The sequence below is a fragment of the Amblyomma maculatum genome, chromosome 1 (assembly GCF_055883805.1).
Source record: "Amblyomma maculatum isolate TAMU_Amacu chromosome 1, ASM5588380v1, whole genome shotgun sequence".
Lineage (NCBI taxonomy): Eukaryota > Metazoa > Arthropoda > Arachnida > Ixodida > Ixodidae > Amblyomma > Amblyomma maculatum.
The window spans coordinates 410024803-410051429 of NC_139344.1; the positions used below are offsets into that span (position 1 = coordinate 410024803).

General features: G+C 46.8%; 1 protein-coding gene across 1 annotated transcript in view; it reads right to left on the minus strand.

The window, feature by feature from the left end:
* LOC146208919 (sodium-coupled monocarboxylate transporter 1-like) overlaps positions 1-23787 on the minus strand; it is a 42128-nt gene extending 18341 nt beyond the window's left edge. Inside the window, exons 1-5 of the mRNA XM_084579512.1 lie at positions 23446-23787; positions 16580-16645; positions 5840-5891; positions 4659-4726; positions 1853-2010 (exon numbers count right to left, since the gene is read on the minus strand). Of these exons, the coding sequence (XP_084435638.1) occupies positions 1853-2010; positions 4659-4726; positions 5840-5891; positions 16580-16645; positions 23446-23787 (686 nt within the window). The remainder of the gene's footprint in view (positions 1-1852; positions 2011-4658; positions 4727-5839; positions 5892-16579; positions 16646-23445) is intronic.
* Positions 23788-26627: the final 2840 nt, after the last annotated feature.

A 26627-nucleotide genomic window follows, 5' to 3' on the forward strand; every position in this document is an offset into this window, starting at 1 on the left:
CGCATTACGAAGTAACTTAATCGTGGGCAAATTTTTTCCCTTACAAAAACGTTTCTATCAGCACAGAACCATGGCAAGCAATGCTTGCGGAATGAGACACCAAAACATTTTTCACCAAGATGAAACTGGAACATTTTTAAGGAAACATCAGTGCTCGGAAAAAACAACCTGTGCTGTTCTCCCCTTAATTGAGCAGCATGTTCACAAGACGGCATTCTTAAAACCGCGCCCAGAGAAAGGGAAATTTTACTCGGGCTTATGCCAATAAAGGGTTCACAGTCAAATGTTTGAAAGTGTAATTTTTATAATCTGCAGAAAATATAAGCATAGCATCAGCTATGCGTTAGTACTTCCGCAAGACAAGCATCAATTGTGCATTCAACGTACTGCGGAATAAATATTATCGCCTTCAGGCGCGAAATGAAACTTTCCAACAAAAATTGGTCCTTAGGTAGTCTAAGGACCAATTTTTGTTTCTCCGCGCATCAAGTGACGAGTCCTGATTATCTATTGCGATGTCCTCCTTCGGGGACCAGGGCGGCTTAATAAAACAATTCATGCTGCTATCGGAAAGTGCAATAGTGTTCTCAGCAAGGTATCAGGTACAAAATATGGCTATCGGGTTATTGCTTGATTTCTTAATTAAAACAAGCACCCAAGAGAATACTTCTTTTGAAAAAGGTAAAAGCAATTTTCTCTGAGCACACACGCTCAAAAAGATATGGCGCATGTGGCAGTGAAACCGACACTTCGCTGTGCATCCTCCATGGTGGCAATGCTCTTAGTTCGGTTTGTTTAAATGCTACAGCCAGTGGTTGCAGCCGTCGTGCGTAACGGTGGCCGTCAGGAGCAAATGCGGGTTAGCCTTCTTCGCGACAGGCTCTGGGTACTCGCTGCTTGGCTGACCGCGCTATTTTGGCGGTGCTTTACCGCACGCGATAAATTTGCTCGCAATGTCCGTTTGAAAGGTAATCATAATAATAATTGGTTCACAGGAAGGGAAAGGCGCAGTATCTGTCACACTTTCTCTGTGGACACCTGAACCGCACCGCAAGGGAAGGGAGGAAGGTGGGAGAGAAAGTGGAAAGAGAGGAAGGGGAGCCGTAGTAGAGGGCTGCAGTGAAGGTAATCATGTCCAAAAGGTAATCATGTCCAAGATACTTTTCTGTGCAAGCTTCTCAGCACTGCCATCTCATGTATTCTAGCCAGATGTTTCACAGCGTAAACGATAGTAAGAAAGTACTTTAACCGGCCACTTTTTGGTTCTTGTTCTTGTCTTAAGAGGGTACAGTGACATAAGGAAGTCAAGTCTGTCGACTTGCTGAGTTTGGCTTGTTTTGAAGCATTGAAAACGGCGTTTTTATTGCACTTTATCTGAGCAATCGGCACAAAGTTAGAAAAAGAGAGTGCAAAGACAGGCGGTTACAGGCGCCTGTGGCTGAACAGGGACGGCGACAGTCGAAAGTGCAGGCAAGGCACAATGCGCTCATAACAATGACTATAGGTATTATTTCGGTCACGGGACCTGGTTGCGATAAACAAATGCGAACATTTTCATCAGCGTAAACTTCTAACCGTCGACACTGGCAAAAAAACAAACGGAACCGCTTGCTGTGAGCTCCGTAGAACGTAGACGCTTCCCTTTTTTCCGCCCTTTTTAGCCAAGATTTCTTTAAATCCTATGAGATATAAAGTTGCTCAAGGCATGTGTTTCGAAACTTGCAAAACGGCGTTTTTACTACATTTTTGCGCAGCACAACGCAAAAAAATCGCGTCCTCAGGCAAGGACACGGCGCCCGAAGGGGAGGGGTTCTAAATCATGAAATCGTTGTTATCCCCGCAACATACTTACTTTCCGAAGTACTTCGCAACATCCAGATCACGAAGTGGTTGAACGCTCGATCCTCGTGAAAAAGAATCGATCATTATCTTTATAAAAATTGCGTATGGCGCTATTACGACAAGGACGAATTGCACGCAGTCCGTCCATACAACGCCTCGGAGTCCACCCTGCAAAGGAACAAAAAGATCATTTGTTCCGGCATTTAGTTAAAACGTGGTTTGAAATACGCCAGTTACAAAGGCTAGCAAAATGTTGCTGGGTTAGAAGCTTGTGTTTGGTGAACTGCTACTGGACAACAAATATGTGAAACATCACCATAATTACATTTATCATGCGAGAATTCATACGAACCCCTGAACCTGATGCAGGTATATCATATGACTTTGAGTGATTTTTACATACTTAGTGTCATATGGAGTTCACAAAAGAATATTCCTTTAGCATATCAGCGCCGTGTATGTCTTTTCCTTCTTCTTCGTCCCGTGTCTTTGGGCAGTTTTATAAACAAATATCGAACCAACTCGCCCAAACTGCCGTTCTATTACTGAGGAAGGTAAAATGAAGGTAAAATCAAACGTTTTGCATTCTAACTGCACCGTGCTTCGGCATCCGACAACAGCTATCAATAAATAGTACCTGCCTCTGATTGCTTCCTAATTTATCTTGTTTTCCAAGCTCGGCATCTTGGAACAGCGCACACTGAATATTGTCAGGGGGCAGTGACATTGCCTTAGCAAGAAACGAAGAACTGGCGCAGCACACTTTCGATTGGGCTGAATTCCGTCCGTAAAAAACCAACTCGACGGCAGCGACACCAGCAAGCGTTCTCGGCGGTAACTGAAATAAGAATGTCCGCTGCTTCCGGCAGCGCTCAATTTAAAGCAGCAAAGAAATAACCAGATAAATTCGCCAAAACAACTATGAGCAAGCAGACGCGAGGCGCTGCGCCGTTATTTGAAGTAGATAACGGCACATTCTGTGCCAGAAAGTTATAAAGCCACCCCCTATGCCAGTGCCAAATCTTCTCGGCACTACCTAGACCTTCCTGCGCGCTATAAGCAAAGTGATAAGGCGGCATCCCGGTGGGTGTTGGCAGGAACAATAAATAAAGAAGATTACAACAGTTCGCGGAGATATCGCTGCAAAAATATTTGTGCTTCATGCCAAACTAATCGTTTGCCAAGATGGCCCTATCTAGTTCATGTAGCGGTAAGAATGATGGGATATTTGTTAGTACAGGTGACAAGTTCTTAAACGAACTCTGTGATTAATATTTTGCAATAGTGTTCTGAAGGACGGACAGCTGGGCGAGGTAGTTTGCGCTAAAGTAGGACATGCATTTACAGCGCGAATGACACCTACAAAGAACAGGTGAGACAGCATCGCTGTTTTGTCTGACCTCCTCTTCGCGCAGTTTGCGCAGTAAAAGTACGCCTAATTTATTCTCTAGCCTTGGATTTCAATAGAAGACACCCATGCCACTTTATTTCAAGCGGCATACGCCGAGTATGCTTCCTGTCATGATCCAGCAGAACTCACTGACTTATAAAAACTCTGGCAACTTTATATCCTCACTGGGTAGTTCTTGCATAGCACATGTTAAGCCAGTTCAACGAAACTTACAGTTAGCGGAAACAAATTGCGGTCGCCTGTGAAGAAAGTATTGAATCCATTTGGCAACATTATGGTCGATGTTCAATTGGTTTAGCTTCAAAGCAATAAGCGGTGACATACCTTGTCTAAATCATTATAGAAGTGGAGGAAAATGCAATCAGCCTCAGCAAATAGCTTAAAGTTAGAAGAAGCTAGTTAGTAAAAAAAGGCAAGTTGGGTATCATATGATTACTGTTTTCAAAAATCGCGCCGTGTGGGTATGAAGAAAGAATTAAACTAGGGAAAATCACATGTTTAAAACTTGGTGCATGTACTGGTATGACACGATAACCTGAGGGTGATATCCTGATTCCTGATTTTAACAATTGAGCCAACTTCCCGATTTTTTGTTTTCTGACACTGCTGAAAAACCTTGCTTACTATTGCAAAACAATTAGCACAGGATCTTTTTTTTTTCTTAATTTGGGAATAATAAAGTCGTAGCTGGGTGGCGAATTAAATTTTAAATTTTTTGTTCAGCGATGCCTAATTGGTGGATATATATATATATATATATATATATATATATATAGCAGATATGTACATAGTTGTACTGGCCATCATGATATTGTCATAACTGCACAAACATAGCTTGAACTTGCAAGATGGAAATGGTCCGTCATACTGAATACAGAGAGCACAATGATGAAGAATGGACGAGCCAATAATCAAGCGTGACAGGGAATCAATTGATAGATCAAACTGCTTACGTGGGACCGACTGGACGAATTTCGCGCTCATCTGCAATTTTGTCTGTGTGAAAAAATTGCAGATGAGTGCAATTCATCTGAAACTCATCTGAAACTTTTTCCGGGGCCGTATTTTCTGGGGACCCTCTTTCCGGAGACTTTTTCTCCGGGGGCGATTTTTTTTTTCCTGGGACATTCTTACCGAAACAATTCCTTATCACTTCCAGTCATCTAATTGGCGCCGCTACTTGCGGTCCCGCCGTTTCCAACAATCACATGAGGGCGAAAACGGCGATAATGACAATTCTGAAAAAAACAGCGCAAACTCGGAAAATGGGCACTGCCAAACACTGCCTTGACACGAGAAGCCGCATATAGATTGCTATACTGTATGGTACTCCGTCACTGTGTTTATAAAAAGAACAGCATGGAAGAAAATGTGAGGTTTGATAATAATGAGCAAATTGTCTTACCAGCGCTACGTACAGCGTCCCAGATATTCCAATGAAAACATTGCTCCAAAAAAGTGATGCTTCAAAAACTGAAATGAATGAGTCAGGAAATAGAATGTCTCTAAGATCATTGACGAACACTGTCTACTTTCTCTTCGTACTTCATTTTTTTGCGGGAAGTATAAAAAGTAGCTAAAACCTAACAGCTTTCATGCATAAACGTTTGTGTGAACTAAATGCATGAAATGTATGTTAATCAAAATACTGAACACGCGCTAGATTTTCCTTCTACTGATACTCTGAGGAACCTTGCTCGCATAAAGCAAAATCAACCTCCGGCAGATGTCTGTGGTTGTTGTTCACGAGCGCTGTGAGTTTAATACATGAGCTTCAACTTCCGGAAGTCGCCGACGCATACTCGGATTTAACCCCAACAAAGATGAATAACAGGAGACTTGGAATATGACATTGATATAGCAGGTGCCTTTCTATAAAACAGTTGTGTCCTTCTATTTTGTTTCAATTGCAATCAAGCACATGGGAGAAAATAAAAGCACAAATTGTTTTACCCCACAAACCCCGACGCAGTACTGTGACTGAATTACAACCAAAGCTTTTTAAATGATTTATAATTCATTACAGCACATCGATGGCGTTACTGTGTGCCCGTGTTCAGCTACCCTGTTTTCAGTAATTACCGAACTAGAGCATATTTAAACTGTCTGTAATTTTTTTTATTGAAGACTGGGGTACTTTGACGTGAAACCTCTCTGAAGGTATAATGTTTTCAGTAATGAAAGAGGCACCTGCCTCGTGGGTGAGAATTTAAAAGCTGCTGAAATTGATATTCCGAAAAAAAAAAAAAATGTACCAGACAAATGGCTGAGTAGAGACTTTTCTGCCAGCTTGTTTCTTATGTTGATTATCCACATGTTATGCTCATTAATGCCATTCTATTATTTATCATGGCGCCACACTAAATGAAGGCTGTTTCAAGAGATATTAAGGAGCAGTGCAAAATGACTCCAGACAAATTGAAATGGCTGGAAACTCAATCCACCTTCTTTCATTGTTTTCACATGGTCGTACAAAATATTTTATAGATTTCATAAATTGCATTGTTCTGAAAATTTTTCACAGAAAATGCCCGCTCATTGTTACACGTTCAGAACTGCCGAGAAGGAGCATACAGTATTCCGTACCTGTGACTAGCGTGAGTGATGCAGCAAAAATTGAGATGGCCCCAATACTCTGCTGTAATAGAATACATAGAGTAAACGGTCAGTTCCAATGTAAATATGTATATAACGCATTCTAAACAGACGACACCGCTTTTGTGCATCGTGCACTCTTTTTAAAGCTTTTTTTTTTTTTTCAGCTCACTGCTATCATGAAATAGCCCTTGCAGAAGTATGTTTTCATAAATATAAAAAGCGAGTTCTCCACGGCGTTGCTGTTCTAAGTCCTATAGTTTTTGTTCCGCTTGCATTTTAAGAAGGCAGCATCTCCTTTACGTTGATTTATCTTATTGCTCATTATTTCTCTTATGTCGATAACATTCAATGCCAGCCCTTTTTTTCAGTACCGTGCCTCTGTCCGGTAACTGAAGCTCTGGATGAAACGGAATAACTGGATTATTCCGGTTGGTTATTATTGGATTATGGATTATTTCGTATAAACATATTAATTAGATTATGCCGTTTATTATTTACGAATTATGTTCAGAATAATTTGATATGACAGCTGTCCATACATAATTGCCCAATTTCCCCGTCGGTCAATGTGAGCCCCGGACTCGGGGAGGCAGTGAACGAGGCCACAGAGACCTCGTCACCGCAGCGGTACGGTGAGGCTGATATCGACCCACTGCGAGACGAAAATGCGGAGCGATGGACACTTGTTTCTCCCAAACGGCGCCCAAAAAAGAAAGGCTCTAAGTTCGCTGTGCAGCAGAGCGACGTCATTTTGAAGCCAGGCGAGCCCCAAGATAGCACCGAAAGCCGCAGCTGGCAGAGCAGTGGCGTACGCGAATGGCGTGACGCGCTCTACATCGAACCAACATCTAGCGGGAGCACAGCAGCAGATAAGGCCGCGTCCGCGGCCGCTACCGAAGGATGGTATCAAGATCATCTACCGCCACAAGGGAGGTCTAAAAATTAGCGAAATCCGTGTCGACCAAGCAACGCAGGCCCTCGTCGCGGCCAGCGAAGGAAAAATCAAGGAACAAGACTTTATTATGAGACTCCGGCCCGGATCGAACATCATGCTTGCGAGCACGTCGACCTGGACATCGCCGACGTGCTCAAAAAGATCGCAATGCTCACTCCTACGAGGCAGATCTGCTAAGTATGCGGAAATCAAGGTCACTGTTTCGGACGTCTGTCCAACGCTGAACACCAAGCTCTGCAGGACGTGCGGCACACACGACCCACCAGAAGGGCACCAGTGCAAGGCCAAATGCATGGTGTGCCGAGGCGACCACGTCCCCAGAGAGTGCCGTCGATGCCTCATGACTACTGACGAGCTCCGGGGCAGCACGACCGGCGTCCGGCAGTCTCGGCAACAACACTGGAAGCGGCCGCAGCAACTGCAGCAGCTGCAGCGGGAGCGCCCGCAGCAATTGCAGCAGCAGCAGCAACGGAACCGGAACCTGAGTCAAGAGCGCCGAACCAGGTGGCTGAGCTCAGAGCGGGACCATGGCTGCTCCTCGAGTCAAGGCTGTAGCATATATGTGCAAGATCGCAGCCAGAGCCGATCCAGGGATGACTCTTTTTCGCCGCTAAACTGGTCAACGGCCAAGCTGAAGCAGCAACAGCAGCAGTCGCAGAAGCAACAACAGAAGACGGGTGGCGTTAAGGGCTAGATGGGGAGCAGGCCCTCCAAACTCACTGTTTGCGCACTCGGATCAAATAATATTACGCGTAACTCGGAAGAGATTAAAGCCCTAAGAGAGAAGAATGCATATCTCCGTAAAAAAGTCGATGACCTCATTAAAGAGATGCAGGCTCAGAGAACAGGGCAGGTACCGTGGCCCCCTATCCCGCCGGTCGAAGTATAACGACCCACGTCCCTCTTAGACGTGAGCCATTAGGAGCTTTCATGCAGCACGTGGAGGATTTCACGGTTCGCATCAAAGAAGAGTTTCGCCAAACTCATGCAAGAATAGATGCTATGTATGTCAAAACCAACCTATTAGAACAGAAAGTCACGTTAATAGAGCAAAAAGTTGCGTGGCAGGACCACGTCAAAAGCCAAAATACGCGACGAGTAACAAACGAGGCCCGGGACAGGCTAATAGAAGAGCGCCGTTTCGTCACTGAAGGCTCCAATCCGAACAACGCCCAAAGCCATGGCTAAACAAACACCACTAGAAATCTGGCAATGGAACTGCGGGGTGTACCGCCAAAAACAGGGACTCCTAATGCAGTTTCTACACACGCAATACTCCACACCCGAGATAATAGCTTTACTGAAAACTAACACAACACCGACACTCAGGGGATATACGTGCTATGATACCGGACGCACGGCAACCCTGGTGAGCAAAACGTTGGTAACCATATCCCATGACCCAATTCCCAACACCTAAATTGAGCACTTAGTGACGGAAATTATTCCCAAAAAGAAGCATAAGGACAAGAATGTCTCTCTCGTAAACCTATTTAGCCCGCTTCGCCAGCGGGACGCGAATTTTAGGCGACTTTAACGCTCGCGGACAGCAAGGGGGATAACCCACTAATAATCAGAAAGATATAGAGGTCGAGGATGCGGCGGAAGCGATCCAATGTACCTTCTTAACAGACAAAACTCAACCCACGCGCCTTGGCAATTCTGTCTGCCAGGATACGTGTCCGGTCATAACGTTTGCCGGGGGTGCGAAACACGCAACGTTGGAAAATCTGCTGGAGAATCCAGGCAGTGACCCCTATATCTTGAAGATCACGGTAGCAGCCACCAACATCAAGCGCAAGCTCGGCGCTGCCAAGATCACCAACTGGCCGGCCTTTCGCAGGAAGTGAGGATTGCTTCCATATATGATTGGTGTCAACAACTCAAATACATCCAGAAGCAGTACGCTGAGGAAGTGGATCGCACCGAGCAAGCACCGGAGATGGACCCTCGGCTCCTCAGGCTATGGGAGGCACGCCGAGGGCGCACCAAGCGCTGGAAGAAGCAGTGCTTTAACAGGAAACTCAAGCTTAAGATTGCAGAAGTTACCAAGATAGCGGAGGAGTACGCAGCCCAACTGGTCAGGCAGAGCTGGCAGCAGTTCAGTAGCTCGCTGGACGGCACCCTCAGCACGGTCAAAACGTGGCGTATACTCAAGACCCTCCTCGACCCTATCCAAACCAGGGCCGAAAGCGGGAAAGCTATCCGCAAACTCATCCACACCTTCGAGGGTACGGAGGAGAAACTGCTAGATAAAGTAAAAGAGAAATGCTACGGCGCGACATTGCCTGCAGCATACGTGAAACCATACCTGGGGAGACTGAACACCCACCTAGACAGGCCGATTATTAGAGAAGAAATGATCGCTGCCATAAAGGTATGCACGCCCAACATTGCGGTGGGTGCAGACAATATCCAGAACGCACTTATATGCAACTTCAGCGACGACGCGGTCGACCAATTGACCACCTTCCTCAATGGGCACTGGGCCGCAGGAACGATTCCTGAAGAGTGGAAGCATGCAGAGGTCGTAATGATCCCACAACCGGGTAAGAAACTCCAGATCAGATCGAGAACATCCGATCTATCTCACTCACTTCCTGCTTAGGCAAGCTCTACGAGCATGTCGTTACTCGGAGGCTCCAAAGTTACATGGTGGATGAAGAGCTGTACCCCCCCAGCATGTTCGGCTTTCGAGCTCACTTCTCCACCCAGGACGTCCTCACACAACTCAAAGAGCAAGTCCTCACCAATGCCCCGAGCGTAGGCGAGAACGTGGTCATGGCCCTCGATAAAAAAGGAGCCTTTGACAACGTTAGCCATGCCGCTGTAATGGAAGGGCTCGACAACCTCAACGGTGGCGAGAAGATTCACAGCTATGTGAAGGCCTTTCCCTCCAACCGAACTGCAACGATAGGGCTCGGAGACCTTCGCAGCGATAAATTCTCGACCCCCAAGAAAGGCGCATCTTAAGGCTCCGTAATCTCACCACTACTTTTCAACGTGGCTATGATCGGATTCGCGAGACAACTCGAGAAGCTCGAAGGCATACAGCATGCCATGTACGCTGACGACTTCACGGTCTGGGTTACCTCCGGGTCGCTCGGCCAGAAAGAAGAACGACTGCAAGCAGCGGCTACCTGCGTAGAAAAATATGTCCGTTCACGAGGCCTCGCCTGCTCCACAGAAAAATCCGAACTCTTGCGAGTTCACAAAGGGAAACACAAGGAAGGGACCCTCAGTGTCTCCCTCGAAGGTCAGCTACTTCCCGAACGAGACAAGATACGTGTCTTGGGAATGTGGCTCCAGAGCAACCAGCGATGCGGCCATATGCTCAGCTTTCTCAAGCAATCGACCACTCAGGTCGCCAGGATAATCACGTGCGTGTCGCAGAAGCGGAGCGGCATGCGAGAGGGGGATTACCCTGCGCCTGTTTGAGAGCCTGGTGCACAGTCGCGTGGGCTACGCCCTCCCGTATTTCAACCTCAACAAAGAAGTGGAAAATGCATATATCATCATCCGCAAGTTTACAAGACAGCCCTGCACCTACCTATGAACACCTCCAACTCAAGACTACTAGCTCTTGGCGTTCATAACACCTCCGAAGAGATCAAAGAAGCCCAACTGGTCACGCAGAGAGCTGGCTCCAGCAGAATCCTACGGCGCGCTCGCTTCTTAGGCGACTGAGGCTAGGTGGAACTGCGGAAATCGAGAATTGTACTGTGAGCATACCGGACGCAATTCGTCAGACGCTAAAGGTTAGCTCTCTTCCTCGGAACATGGACCCCAACTTTCATGTGGCCGTAGGGCAGCCAGGACGAAGTATGTACAACAAAATCTAGCTACAAAATCCACAACGATATACACGGACGCGGCTCCGTATACAGAAAGCTTACATAACAGCGCAGTGGCGGTAGCTGTTGATTCCAACCTAAAGGAATTAGCTAACGCCTCGGTCAGGGATTGCACGGTAACCGAAGGGGAGGAACTGGCCGTGGCTCTAGCGGTGGTAGCCGGGTATCGAAGCAACACGTCCCTTACCATTCTTACAGATTCGAGAGAAGCGTGCCGTAACTACCTGAACTGCCTCATAGGCCGCGCCGCGCTCAAGCTCCTCCAGAGCGCGACCCCATTAAAAGTCACACACAACCTCTACTGGGTGCCAGGACACACCGACACCGACATAGCGGGGAACGAACGCGCCGACGAGGTAGCTCGAGGGAACAGAGCCGAGCTTCATCCCAATCGGACGATCTACCCGAGCGAGTCGGCACTACGTACTCATTCTGAACTACGGATCCGCTATGCGCCGCCTCATCGGGGTCTAAAACAACATGAGGCAGTGTTCTGGCGAAGACTGCAGGGAGGAACATTCCCAAATCTGCATATCTTCAGCATGATTTACCTGTCGCAATATCGGGACATATGCCCATGGGGTGGTAGCGAACCTTCATTATACCACATGACGTGAGAATGTAAAAATAACGATAGCTTTCGTAAAGACCCGAGTGCGGAACAGTGGGAGAGCCGGCTCTCCAGCGGCGATCTGGGCTACCACCTATGTCTGATCCAGCATGCCCAGCGAGCAGCGAAGCTCAGCGGAGGCCTGGAATAAGGGCACCGACCCTGTGAGAAGAAGGAAGATGGACCTCTTCTTCTACTAGCACAAGGCATTCCTAGAGAAATTAACGTATTTCCTATCCTATTCTATCCTATCCTATCCCGCACGCTCTTTCAGTAATCCTTTATTCTGCGTTTTCCGTGCGTAGGGCGATGCTGAGCCTTTCTTCACATGTTCCTTTTTATTTGGAAAGAGGGGGAGGTTAAGTACTTGATGTCTCTCTCAAATAGATATTTTATTTACTGCTAGACCCCCAAGTGAAATTCTGTCATTAGGCGCAAAACTTCATTCTCAACAGTATTTCCCAGCGTCGTTGTTTCCGTTTGAATTCTTCGCCGTGTTCAATAAGTGCTTTGCGCCCAGAACTCCTGGTTTTATTACCGCGGCATATTTTACCCTTTAGCTTTGTCGCACTTTGCTGCTTTCGTATGTAGCGCTGATCTTCTATTACCCATACACAGAGATATCTGTATTCTTCAAGTCTGCGTATCTCTTGGGCTTGGTTTGAAATAACATGTTTAGTGGAATCATTAAAATAATCTAGCTCTATATCCTCCACCAAAAACAAAGCACTTGTTCCCGAGAGTATTTTATGAGTATCCGAAAATTCTCGTTGCTGTTTTCTTAGAATATTGTAATGGGCATTGAGCCAAACGTCCAGGCAACGCCCCGAACCTTGAGTACTGCCGAAGTCCGAGAGTGGTCCGAGGAGCGGTCTGAGCGCGGTTCCAGGCAACCAACTTCGTCATCTACACCAACCAGCAAACACTTCAACGTATACACCAACTAGCCACTGATTGTCTCCGCTTCGTCGTCGACTATAGTTTGTATCACTGCCCCCCTCCTCTTTAGCATCGACGCAATGTGAAGCGGTGGTACTAGGAAGAAGTTAGCGAAAGGGTACATAAAAGTGCCACAAGGACCCAGCGGCGTTGACGAACAGTTCAGTCATGCAGGATCATGATAGGGCTTCAGCTGAACCACGTACACGACTTCAGGACGCTGTGGCCTTCAGGATAGAGCTGGGGCTACGGGAACAACGGCGTAGGTGACGTCACTGATACGGCGAACAACCTCGTAAGGGCCGAAGTATCGGCGTAGTAACTTTTAGATAGGCCGCGATGTCGAACAGGTGTCCACACCCACACGAAGTCACCCGGCTCGTAAGTGACAATTCTTCGGTCGAGGTTATACCGAGCAGTGCCATTCATCTGTGTTGGTGGATTCTGAGGCGTGCCAGTTGCCGCGCTTCCTCAGCACGCTGAACAAAGATGTCGGCGTCAAGTTCGGCGTAAGAGCCGCAAGAAGGACCAACTGGCATCATGGCATCCAACGGTGTGCTCACTTCGTGACCGAAGACAAGCTGGAATGGGGTTAGTCGCGTTGTCTCTTGAGTGGCGGCATTGTACGCGAAAGTTATATAGGGCAGAATAGCATCTCAGGTGCGATGTTCTGCGTCCAGATACATAGAAATCATGTCGGTGAGGGTGCGATTCAGGCGCTGCACCATCTCATTGGTCTGAGGGTGATACGCCGTCGCACGTCGATGGCTAGTGTGAGTCATTCATGACCAACTGAATTAGGTGAGCCGTAAAAGCTGTTCCACAATCAGTGATTACCACGGCAGGGGCGCCATGGCGTAGGACGATGTTATGAACGAAAAATTGGGCAACTTCGGTTGCAGTACCTTTAACAAGGGACGCGGTCTCTGCGCACCGTGTTAGGTAGTTTGTCGCGACGAGAACGCAACGGTTGCCAGACGAGGACTTCGGAAAAGGACCGAGAAGATCCATGCCAACTTGATGGAAAGGGTTCTTCGGCGGAGCAACAGGCTGAAGTAATCCAGCGGGTTTCAATGGAGGAGACGTCCGACATTGGCAGTTACGACATAAGCGTACATAGGCCAGCACCGATGGTAGTAACCTGGGCCAATAATACTTTTGACGGATTCGTGCAAGTGTAGGGCTGACCCCCAGGTGACCGGTGGTGGGTTCATCATGACAGGCACTCAATATATCTGGCCGCAACTCGCAGAGCACAACAAGGAGAAACGTTTCTTCACTGTTAGCAAAATTTCGCTTGTAGAGCACGTTACCACGCAGAGTGAACGTTTGAAGCCCACGATGAAAAACACGGGATATGCGGGCGTTGACGCCCTGCTGGTAGTTGACGAGTGGCGCTAACTCTGGGTCCATCCTCTACAGCTGCGCCATTTGGGTTGTACTCAGTTCAGTTCAGTCGTTCAGTCGTGTCCGACTCTTCGTGGCCCTATAGACCATATCACACCACGCTTTCCGGTCTCTCAGTATCTTCCTAACATCACATAATACCATCTGCAGCGCCTCGAGGATGCCATCTAACCATCGCTATCGCTTCCTACCCCTTCTCCGGTGACCCTCAACCGTTCCAAACATGGGTGGTACTAATAGCCCCCAGAAAGGGAAAATCATCGGCCGTTTCTTCTGGACATATGGCGATGGGCGAGCGCGACAGACAGTCAGCATCCTGATGTTTCCGTCCTGATTTGTATACGACTGTTACGTCATATATAATCTAAGGCTCCATCTAGCCAATCGTCCTGAGGGGTCTCTGAGGCTCGCGAGCCAGCATAATAAATGTTGGTCGCTTATAACGCGGAAAGGTCGGCCGTAGAGGTAAGGTCGGAACTTGGTGAGGGCCCATATTACCGCCATACATTTTTTCTCAGCTGTCGAATAGTTGGTTTCGGGGCGGGTAAGTGTCCGGCTCGCGTAAGCGATGGCCCGCTCTGCACCGTCTTGCCACTTAATTAGTACTGCACCAACCCCAACGTTGTTGGCATCAGTGTGGATGTCAGTTGTGGCGTTTTCATTCAAATGGTTTAGCATCAGGAGATACTGTAGGCGGCTGCGAAGCTCAAGGAAAGTGGTCTGTTGTTCACTTCCCCACAGGAACGGCGTGTCATCTCGAATCAATGTGGTTAACGGTTCCGCGATGTGAGAAAATTCTCGTACAAAGCGTCTGTAATAGGAACACAAACTAAGAACCATCGAACAGCTTTCTTTTCAGTCGGGCGCGAAAAACCAGAAACGGCAGCTGTCTTTTCAGGGTCCGGGCGAGCACATTTTGCGCTGACCAAGGAAGCAAAGTTCCTCAAAGCCGAAGTGACATTTCTCCAGTTTGATTGTCAGGTTGTCGTCTCGGAGAGCTTTTAACATAAGGCATAAACTTTCTAGGTGTTGGTCGAAGATGGTCGAAAATATGACGACATTGTCTAGGTAAACCAAACACGACTACCACTTCAAACCGGACAGAATGCTATCCATCATGCGCTGGAACATGGACAGGGCGCATCGGGTTCGAAGCCGCGAAGTCCCACTCGGCGATACGGGCATGTACGGTAAAGGTGACCGGCCTCCTCGCAGTAGTACAAGATTAGCCTGCGGTTTCGCGAACGCTACACGTCCGACTTGCGAGGGCGTGTAACAGGCGCCACAACTTGAGCCGATGCGTCATACGGACTGATGCGGCTAACCACCGGTATCGGGCAATAGGAAGGCAGGAAGCTGCTTGGCGTGCAACGGGCGCATACGTTTGTCTGTCATCGACCCGTGGAGGCATGGTAGCGACAGGATCGTAGGCAGCTGCCTGACGAACAACGGGTGTGTGCGTGGGCATTTCATCGACGCGCTGCAGTACGTTGGTGACCGGGACCTCATGAGCAGCCAGGCGTATTTCATCCCTGACGACTTTGGTCAGTGATGTCACTGGCGCAATCTGAGGCAGACGGAAACGTTGGTGTTCCTCCCGAACAGCCGAGCGAATGAGATCACGTAAGGCGTCCGCACCACCTCCATGGCACGACAAAAAAAAAAACATCTGGGGACAGGCTGCTGACATCTCGGTTGTGCTGCTGGACCCGTTGTTCGAGCGTCGTTTCTATGGTCGCTGCCTCCGCGAGGAATCCAGCAAAGGTACGCGGTGGACTGCGAAGGAGGCCCGCAAACAGCTTATGCTAACTCCACGCATGAGGTGGTGAAGCTGCTTCTCCTCTGTCATATTGGGGTCTGCGCGCTGGAAAAGATGGGTCATGTCTTCACAGTACATGCGCACACTTTCATTTGGCCGCTGGTTTCTGATACAAACTATAGTTGACGACGAAGCGGAGACAATCAGTGGCTTGTTGTCATAGACGATAAAGTTGTTGCTGGTTGGTGTAGACGACGAAGTTGGTTGCCTGGAACCGCACTCAGACCGCTCCTCGGACCACTCTCAGACTTCGGCATCCTCAAGGCTCAGGGCGTTGCCTGGACGTTTGGCGCAATACCCGTGACAGTCTGGTGGAGTGCGCTGGATACACTTTCCCACGTTTACACGCTTCACGACGGATCTGACTCCGGTCCACCAGCGACTCAATCGCCGCCTCCGCGGACAGTCGCCTGAGGTTGGGCCCCTTTCCACTCCTACGAGGATGACGCAGCCCCAACTCAGCTCCGAATCTCTGCCACTCCCAGCGAACACCACCATCTCTTCATGGCGACGCCTTCGAAGACGCGGAGGATTGGCTGGCGACTTTCGAGCGAGTGGCTCGGTACAACGGCTGGAGTGGCGAGCGTAAGCTCAATAATGTTTACTTTACCTTGGAAGAGTCTGCGCGTACGGGGTTCGAAAACCACGAGGGCGCCCCTACCACCTGGCAAGCGTTTTGCCATGCACTTCTGACCCCCTTCCCCAACGCCGACCGCCGCGAGAAAGCTGAAGCTGCCCTTCAGTCCAGAAACCAGTAACTACTTCATCGTCTACGCCAACTAGCCGCTGATTGTCTCCGCTTCGTCGTCGACTATAGTTTGTATCAATGTTCTGCCTAATTTGTATGAGAGATCATGTCCAAAACACCTTTCTTGTAATCTCCGCTCAATGAATAACTTAATGGCGTTAATCAGTACCAGTCTCATCCATGCAACGGACGTAGAATGTCCTGTATTACCGCCAACCTCCTGTTGCACGTGGTCAAGAGTATTTCTTGGGGGAAATGTCAAGGAGAGTAAATATCCATTCATCGTAACAGTTCATCACAAGTCAAATTAACTTTAAGTGTCTTGATCAAGTTCGTGCGACAATTTCAACCCCCCCCCCCCCTTTCTCCGAGTTGCGATGAACTGAAGAGGCTTACCGTCAGGAAGATGTAGATTAGGCACGCTGTCAAGGAAATTGCTCCGTTGAAACGCAGTCGAATATACTGGCCAAGTAGAAAAAAATGATTTTTAATTAATAATAATGAATTCATATTTCATTTCAAGCCACGTACAGAAAATCTCACAAAAGTACCTCACCAACAGTGAGAGCTCGATGCTTGGACATACACTTTTTCAATATCATGTTCGCTGCTCTTGCATTCCACCTAGCGGACTGGTTGGCTCTGGTAATTATAGCCGAGAACGCATCCGACGCTTAATATTAGACTGAAAGAAAGTTTTCTGTGCCCGACTGGGAAATTTAATAGCATTGAAAGAAGAAAAAAAATGGGAACTGGGTAGATAATACTTGAAACAAAGTACGAGAGAAAACTCGACGTGTATCGTACCTTTGAAGTTGATGATCAGTTCGTGCTTGCGCAAATCGCCCATCGTCTTAATAGAGTACTCATTAGATAATTCGCGCTGCTTATCAAAGCACTTCGATGACATAGGGAACTTTCTAACACTCACTGATGGTGCTTTTTCACTCAGTAGCCTTTGCGAGACATCATGGTAATCATGAAACGATGGCATGCGTTTGGCGCTGCTGATCTGCCTCTCTACATACAGTTACAGGTGAGACGATCGGCACAGTGCCTTTGCAGTAATTTTTGCATATTGTACAAATATCGTGAGAACTTCTCGTTCCAAAATAAAAGGTTCGATTCAGTTGTATAGATTCTGACAGGTACATGTTGTTCGAGAAAATTATCCTTACGATACACTATTGCAGCACAAACAACACATAAAGAAGACTATGAAGACCAACTAGCATAAATTGCCATCTTTCTCAAAAGCATTATCATCGGCTGTATTTATCGCAAACCTTTCTAAATTTATGAATAATTCTAGCACACTACAGTGCAGTCCTGAACACGTGTTGGCACCTGAGGCAGCGCTTTTGTGAGAACTGTACTCCCCTGATTGGGCTGGGACAGGTAAGTCTTCGCCGCTTGAAAAGCCGAGAGCCAGGCCGGGGGACCCTTCCACCCCTTTTTATCGGTGGGTGTCTCTGGAGTGGAGTATTCTGGAACTTTCGACCACCTGATGTCCTTTAACGTGCATGACATCGCACAGCACATGGGCGCCTTTCTTTTCGCCTCCGTCGAGAAGTGGCTACCGCGGCCGGGATTTGATCTTGCATCCTTAGGCACAGTAGTCTAGCGCCCCAATCGTCTGCCCCACCACGGTGGCGAGAGAGTAAGAAGTGCTGCAGTGGTCAACAACAGAATGATTTCAGCCACCTAGGGATCTTTAGCTTGCATTGTCACAGCACATCACACGGGCGTCCTTGCGTTTTGCTTGCACCGAAAGGCAGTGTGCCGCGGTGAAGTTCGAAAACTACCACCAATTCGAGATAATCCTCTATTACGCGACGACGAGAACGCAACACTTCGCTGTCAGTGAGATCGCTCATGCTTAGAAGCCAACACACATTTTTGTTCACGGTTTCTAGGCGATTATAGTTTGCACCCGACAAGGTCAAACGCTGTTTTCCAGACAACTCGGTGCCGAGAAACTTAACACCATTGGGAGCCAAAAATCACAAGCGTGCCACTAGTAGGTGGTCATTTGAGGGTGACATGGCTAGGCACTGATTAGTCGGCTGGTTGTGTGACGCCACAAGACCGCCTGACATGGGAAAGTTGGCAGTAGCTTCTTGGAAATGACAGGGTAACATGGAAATCAAAAATTCCAGGGCTTTTTGGCTACGAAACAGCCGAGCTGTTTCAGGTCACAGATACCAATTGATACGGCTTTGTATGAGGCGGAGCGCTATGCCCATCTCGAGATGTCTTTCACATAATGTGAAAGGTTACGACAGTATGCAAGCGAATATACCTTTAAGACAAGTGGGCGAAAAATGGGCGATTATTGACCGTCAGCAGCAGCACGGCTACACCCATTGCAGGGAAAAGGACTGTCCCGTCGTCATCATCATCACCAGGCGGACTATACCGACTGCAGGGCCAACGCTTCTCCCATTTTCCTCCAATTGACCCGGTCTTGTGCTAGCTGCCTCCAATTGACCCCTGTGAATTTCTTAGTCTTATCCCGCCATCTAATTTTCTTCCGTCCCTGCTACGCTTACTTTCCCTTCGAATACGATTGGTTACTCTTAGAGACCATCAGTTCTCCTCCCTTCGAACTACATGTCTTGCCAATTCCTATTTTTTCTTCAAAATTTCGACTAGAATGTCACTCACTTGAGTTATTTCTTGACCCACTCTACCCGCGTCCAAACTCTTAATGTTATACATACCATTGTCCGTTTCATGGCCCTCTGTGTTGTCCTCAACTTCGATGGAGGCGAAAAGCTAGGCGCCCGTGTGCTGTGTGATGTCAGTGCACGTTAAAGAACCCCAGGTGGTCGAAATTTCCGGAGTCCTCCCCTACGGCGTCTCTCATAGCCTGAGTCGCTTTGGGAAGTTAAACCCCAAAGCCAAACCAAACCTCAAGTAGAACCTTTATCGCTAACCTCAACGTTTCAGCCCCATAGGTCAGTACCGGTATGATGAACTTTTATACACTTTCATATTGAGCAATACCGGCAAGCTCCTAGTTATGTTTGAGTACCTTCCAAATGCGCTTCATCCCAATCTTATTCTTCTAGTTATTTCCCTTTCGTGATCCGGATCTGCGGTCACTACCTGTCTTAAGCAGACATATTCGCCTACCACTTCCAACGCTCCGTACCGCTTCCCGCATCACTCAAAGAATCCTTTTGTGAGTCACCTGCACCTACAAAACCCGGCAAACTTGCCTATGTCGTCCGTTCATGTAACTTTGTTGCGCCCTTTCTGATCACATCTCGCCTTAAAATCCTATCTGTTACCCTTAGCGGCTATCGATTATGCTCTCTTCGCACTACATCTTCTACCCATGCTTATGTCTTCTTAAATTCCACTACAATTTCATTAATTATAGCGTTTGTTCCTAACTGAATCTGCACGCTTTCTCTTTCTTAACGTTACCCCTACTATTTTAATGGGAAAACATTTGTCTCACCAGTGCTGTCACCGCAGCATGCCGAAAGAGGGAATCCTCAGAGCCTCTCATCAGAGAAGCTTCGCACGTCCAAATAAAGTTTAGGTTTCAGTCCCGCAGAATGTCGTAGGTTTGGCTCACAAAATTGTCGTGTTTGAAGTATGGAAGTGTTTGAATTCAAGTGAAGGTCGTGATTTCGATTCGCAAAGAAGGTCATGGTTTCGAGTCCCTCGCTCGGTAGCAATGACACAAAAGTGTTCGCATTACTGCGCTTAAGCGGACTTAAGCACACCCTTGGATATTTTTAGCTCCATGGCTACCGCGTTGTCCTGATTTCAGCTTGAACTCTTTGTTAGCCTCCACGTTTCTGCCCCGTAAGCCATAGGCACGTACAGATAAGACAGTGTTTGAATTTTGTAACGGGCCACAAAGATGATGAGGTGCTAAGCGCTATGAAAGAAGAAAAGTGAATGACGCGCGCGCAGAGCCAGACTGCTGACACAGTGCTTCAGATATCCGCGAACGCTTTTACTGGCCTAATATGCGATCGACCAATGGGAGATTTCTGGCCAGTTGCACACAGTACCAGCGCCACAAACAATATAGAATTGCCCTAGCTTGGCTGTTGCACCATGTACCACCTCCCAGCCCCAGCGTGCCATTTTTGCAAGTCGGCATCAACCTGCTCAGCCCACTTCGAAAGTACTGCTTTACAACCGCTGGGTTGTATTTGCGCCGATTCTTTTATTCGATTCTGCGAAACACTCGCTATCCAATCGGCTACACAGCTTATCAAGTCGCCATTTCGGGTCCGCTCAGTGATCTTACGCCCTGGACCACCGCAGGTTATAATTAGTAACCGGGGCCGTCAGTTCACGGCGGATGTTGTAGAGGAGCTCCTGGGTCCATGTGCAATGCATTTTCTCCACTCCACACCCTACCACCAGCAAAATAACGGCTTGGCCAATATGCTTTCAATGTACGTGGCCCCGGGTCACAAGAACTGGGACACCATCCTGGATTTTGTTACATATATATGATTTTAATACAGCGACTCATGAGACGATGGACTATCGCCCTTTCTTTCTTCTGTACGCTCGCCCTGCCGTTTACAATAAGCGACTATCCCTGCATCGCCGAAACCGTGTGCCTGGCAGAAGATACTCGGCGAATGGTGCCCCTGCGGGCCATTACTTCGCAAGGGCGCTTCCTACGCTCCGGCCGACTTTGTCTGGCTTTGGCGCCCGCTGCTACGCCGTGGCCTTCACCAAGAACGTTCGCCTGACTATGATGGACCTTACTTCATTATTACCCGCATCCGTGATGTAACCACGCCTCACTGCGACAATGCGCCGTTCGGCAAAGACAGAACTATCTCATGTCGCGCTTGATGCCCTGTCACGATCGTGAAACCTTGTAACTAGCCAGGCGGGCTTCTTCTGCGCAGGGTGGAATGCAATGGGCCGCAAGGACGACGAGGTGATATGCGTCGCGGAATAAGAAAAGTGAGGGGTGCGCGCGCTGAGCCACAGACGATTGACTGCTAATGCAGTGCTTCAACCTTCCAGTTTTTAGCAAAGGTCTTTCAAGTGATACTGGCAAATTGTCACTCATACTCTGGGAGTACTTACCAGGTACGCTCCATTCAACCTTCGGGCAACAACGGGCAATCATCAGGCAACGTCTTCCTGTCCCAAATACTACACCCATGAAACTACACCAACCTCAGTCACTGTCTGTTTGAATGTCCATCCGCAATACAATCACCATATTACCCCTACCCACCCCTTAGCATCGAATGTTTGGTTCGCCTCGGGTGAACTACAACACCAACCGGCCGTCATGCAGCAACGCCGCTGCCACCTAAGCTCCCGAAGAAAATCAATAATAAATGTGTTCTTCCTCTCCCTTCATGATAATATTCGGACGCCTAAGCAATGTTCAGCATCGGCGATAGAGAACGGCAGACATACATACAACAGTGCGGGAAGTTGAAAAACGCGTCAACATCGTGGTTACAGCGCGAGATGCTAGCTTTCACCCCATGGAATAGTAGGTAGAGCATTGATCTCAAGCAACCGCCAACAAAACGCATCTGTTCGCGCCAGTAAGGGATCCTATATACTCCTCCCAGCTGTGATGCTGTTTTTACTGATTTGATTTGTTCCTCAGGGTGGGACACCGATATATGCCCCGGCGAGGCGCTCATGTTATCGCGTAAAAAGAAAACGTCGTACAATGAACATAGTGTGGCTTCCCATTTATGAGTTTCTCAACTGTTTTTATCAGCGCTCTTTCGTTCGGTGCCTGACAGAGGAGTTTGCTGACCTAGTGTACCGCTTGAATTGGTTGCGCCCATATACACATTCTTATACTCCAAGCGCAAGTATTCACATCATGCATCGTAGCCCCACAAAACTAGTTAATAAGTAGGCGCACAGCATTCGCTGTTTCAGAGCAGGTACGGCCCAGTCGGAAAAAACTAAAGGAAATGTTCTGATGTTACAACAGAATCTCTGTGCGGTTTTTGACGGGAAACATGTTGTGACAACAGAACATTCTGTCGTAACATCAGAAATTTCTGTTGTTACAACAGAAAAGTGCTACAGAACTACAGACAACAAAAATATACGACAGAAAAACTACAGAACTACAGGAAAGTACTACAGAACTACAGAAATATTTGATTGTTACGACAGAACGACGGGATATTTTGTCGTATTTTTGACACAGTTCTGTAGTTTTTTTCGACTGGGGGTGCCGTCGAAATTCTACGCCTACGTCTGGAACGACGTGATAGTGAAGGTATGAAATTCAAAGAATTAGTTGTAGGGGACAAAGCAGCAATGCGATAGCATTTCACTCATTCAAAACCGGCGAATTGGTGTGCACTTCCGCACAAGGCCACCCCTCTTGCATCCCGAGTGACACCGCAGGATGTTTAGGTATACATACATACATATATATACATACATACATATATATACATATATATATATATATATACATATATATATATATATATATATATATATATATATATATATATATATATATATATATATATATATATATATATATATATATATATATATATATATATATATATGAACATCAACAGAGGCCAAACTATTTCTGTGCTTTATCTACGGGTATTCCATCTTTCATTTGTATGCGTTTCGGTGCTAAATCCAAGTTCAACGCATCTGCGGCGAAACGCAATCCAGCAGAGTGTCAGCATATCCAAGGGCAATCGTGACACGGGACCGTCTTCGTGACCTTAGCTCAGCCTTTTCAAAGCTTGAAACTTTCTATTGACATTTGGGAGTTGATTTGCTTTGGAGCTCTTTTGGATTGTTTCATTTCATTGCAAGCCTTTTGCTTTGCGTCTTATATTTACGTCTCGTCGCTTTTACAGGTACTGATGCTCTGTCCTCTTGTTTGTATTAAAATTGCCGCGTACTGTTTCATTCCTGTTACTGCTGCATTAGAGCGATATCATCATTTAAAGTCAGCGAGTAGATTTCTTTCGTTTCCAGCTTCTGATGCCCTGTTCTTGTGGTGTTGCGTAAACTAATTTGTTTTACTGTATATATCTATATGCTTTACCGATCGTCACTACTAAGCACTGAACATTTTCGCGGCCTGTAAGGTATTGTGTCAAAAGACACGTACGTACTACCAGCGGCTGTGCTTGTGGCACACAGCGCTCAGAAAAACTAACTACCTAAAAAAAATCGCCCTCTCAGTTGCACACAAACTTATATTGTATAGGAGCCCGTATAAGAAAATGCAGGTCGTTCTTGGTACTCACCTGAAATATGGATGTTATTCTTAGAGGATATAGCACGGGCACAAACAATTCTGTAGCGACTGGTATGAGGACTAGATGCGTTACGTAGCACCACGACAAATGCCAGCCGTAGGCGTAGAAATGCGCCGGAAAGCCGATGAGTCCCGTTGAAGAAACGAGCGACGCCACGGAAGAAGCTGCCAGTGGAAGAGTCTTCAGCATTCGGTTTCCCAGGAATACTTCCGCGGTCGTCGTGTGCTGTACGGTTCCCGGACTGACTTTACGAAAAGAGAAGTACAGGCCGAGAGACAGATTGGCTGCCATGAGTAGACCGAAGAAGAGGTACTCCATCACGCGCTCCATTAGTAATGCTACCTGGTCGGTGACTGCAGTTGGTGGATTGAGAGCGCAGGCGCTCTAAAAAGAAAAGTGAGAATTGAAGTTAACTGCGTTAGTTATAGCTTGTTTGCAGTTTATAATTTATAGCGAAGAACCAGTACCCGTCCAATAAAAATGTCAGGAAGTCATTTTTATATTAGCATACCTCACAAAGCTAGAAAAATTCCAAGGCAACATACGTCAGAACGCTAAGAAATATAGGCTCTGTTCGACAGTCTATCTACGATATTATAATGAGCCTATTACGAAACTGAGCGCATGAATAAAATAAAAAAATGCCTGGACAACGATGATAAATAGCCCAAAGTGTAGATAAAATGCACTGGTTCTTTGTTACAAAGCGGCAGTGTGTAAGGGGCCTTAACTGAAGGCTCACCTTTAATCTGACGATAGGGTGCTGTTTGAACAAAGAAAGAGGTAATCGAGTTAATCTTAATTTATATAGCAAGATAGAGGGGTTTAAATATTGCTTATAAAAAAAAAGAAAGTTAATCACAATGCCTGAACTCCTACGGGCATTTGCATCTTCTAACGGTAGAAAAGAGCATTCCTTACCTCAGTCGTTTATGGTGGGCTTCTAAAGACTCTCCTTTCGACCCACGACAGGTGAAGCACCTCCCACACGAGTTGGGGCCCCGTGTTTGCGACCACAGTTTTACCCTCGTCTCTGAGCGCTTGAGTTATGCCTCCTCATTCCGCCGAAGCAGGTTACTAAAAAAAAAAAAATAAAAACAATGGAGAACGACTGCGCGAGCGAAAAATTATTGCTCCTGATTCCCAGCTGTCGCGGAGCGTTACGTACTACTTTCTGGCGCCGCCTAAAAAGTAATACCATTGTCAGCGATATCGTCTAACCCTGTTGTGCGTCTAGTGCAACGCTCCCCACGCAGGCTCACCAGCTGCAACGACACAGCCCCATTCCCCAACCTTCTGGTCAGGCCGCACAGGAAGCATATATACTGAATTCGCGCCGACGGGAACGTTTCCCGAATTGTGCTATAACATATGCATAGTACAACGTGGGGTTCTGTGGATACTTCCCGTGCATATATATACGTCTGTTCTGAGCTGGAACGAACAAAATTATTAAGGAATGTTTCAGTTACAATTTCCTTTTAGGAAAAACTGGTGTACCAGAATAACAAGGTAAATTTCCTTCCAGCCTATTTTTAAAGGTGGCCTAGTCGGGAAGACACAAATGTTTTTTCCTTAATCACGTTTTTTTTGTCACAAAAAATTTTACCTGCAGTTATGTACAGTGAACCTGTCGTGACAACAAAAATCAATTAGTAAAATTGGAATTTTGTGTACTTGCAAGAGCCAAGGCTACAGAAAACCTGCAGAAGGAAAAAGAGCATACAGAAGCATAGAATAGATGTTTGTACTTTTAACATGGCTTTGTAGTGGGATTTCGTGAGAATCCGAATAAATATTAGGAAACTGCTCACAGAATTCTTTAAATATAGCTTTAAAGTAAGCAGAAATAAAGTGTTTCCGCGGTTCTTGCACAATCGATTTCCAGGTTACCTAATGTGTACAGAACATTCTTAACGGGTCCTAACCCTAATAAATGTATTAAGGGCACCTTCTTGTCATTTACCATGCAAACTCGGGCTGCCGTCTTACGTACATTATGTTTATTTTCTGGTCGTTTCGCAATGAAGCAGGAGGCAACCAACCCCTAGTCCTTCCGTCCTTCTGCATCACCCTGGTTTGCATTGGTTTTTGTTCTGCTAAATGAAATATATAAATATCTGAATAAAATTTCGTCCTATTCGGGACAAAATCCTATCTGTCATAAGTTTCTTGCAACTAACCTCTTTCCTGTTGACATGATGAAAAAAAAAAATAAGCGCTGCAGACGTGGACGGAGGTGAAGAAGAAACAGGACAGGCGCTGACTCGCAACTGAAGTTTATTGAAAAAACACTCTATAAATAACCCAGCCAAGCAGCACCAAACCACACATTAAAAAAAAAAAAAATCTTGATGACCCCACACACACACCACGTTCTAGAAACCCAACCTCATTATTCTGTTAAAGCGATTTGACGGTGCACTAACACATTTTTCACCCAATCGCATGATAGGCCTGACCTCAATGATTTCCCGGTTAATCTGTGCCGGATGGGCATCCAAAATACCTGTTTGTGTTAGAAAAGGATGGCAGCAATCACACCCCTTACAGTGTACAACCAGACTAGATCCTCTACCAATCTCTAATGATCTCTCGGCACAGATTAACCGGGAAATCATTGAGGCCAGGCATATCATGCGATTGGGTGAAAAATGTGTTACTAAACCGTCAATCGCTTTAACAGATAATGAGGTTGGGTTTCTTGAACGTGGTGTGTGTGTGGGGTAATCATGATTTGGTTTTTTGTTTAATGTGTGGTTTGGTGCTACTTGGCTGGGTTATTTATACAGTGTTTTTTCAATAAGCTTCAGTTGCGAGTCAGCGCCTGTCCTGTTTGTTCTTCACCTCCGTCCCCGTCTGTAGCGCTGTTTTTTCATCATGTCACCGTACCAACTCGCCCAGGTGTCTCTTCTTTTTGCTGTGTCTGCCGCGCCACCTTATCACCGGACACTGCAAAAACTTATCTGCACGTCCAACTTTCTGCTGCACTTGGCCTGTTCATTCCATTCCACCCAGTACCCTTAATACTCCCCCGTAAACGGCTTAGCATTGCACGACCTACATTACATTGCAAGATCACATTGCATGCTCATTTCTTGTTGCTATCGACTAAATGTCAGTGACTCATCACATATGCAGGTTTCATAAGTTATAAGTTGCACCCATAA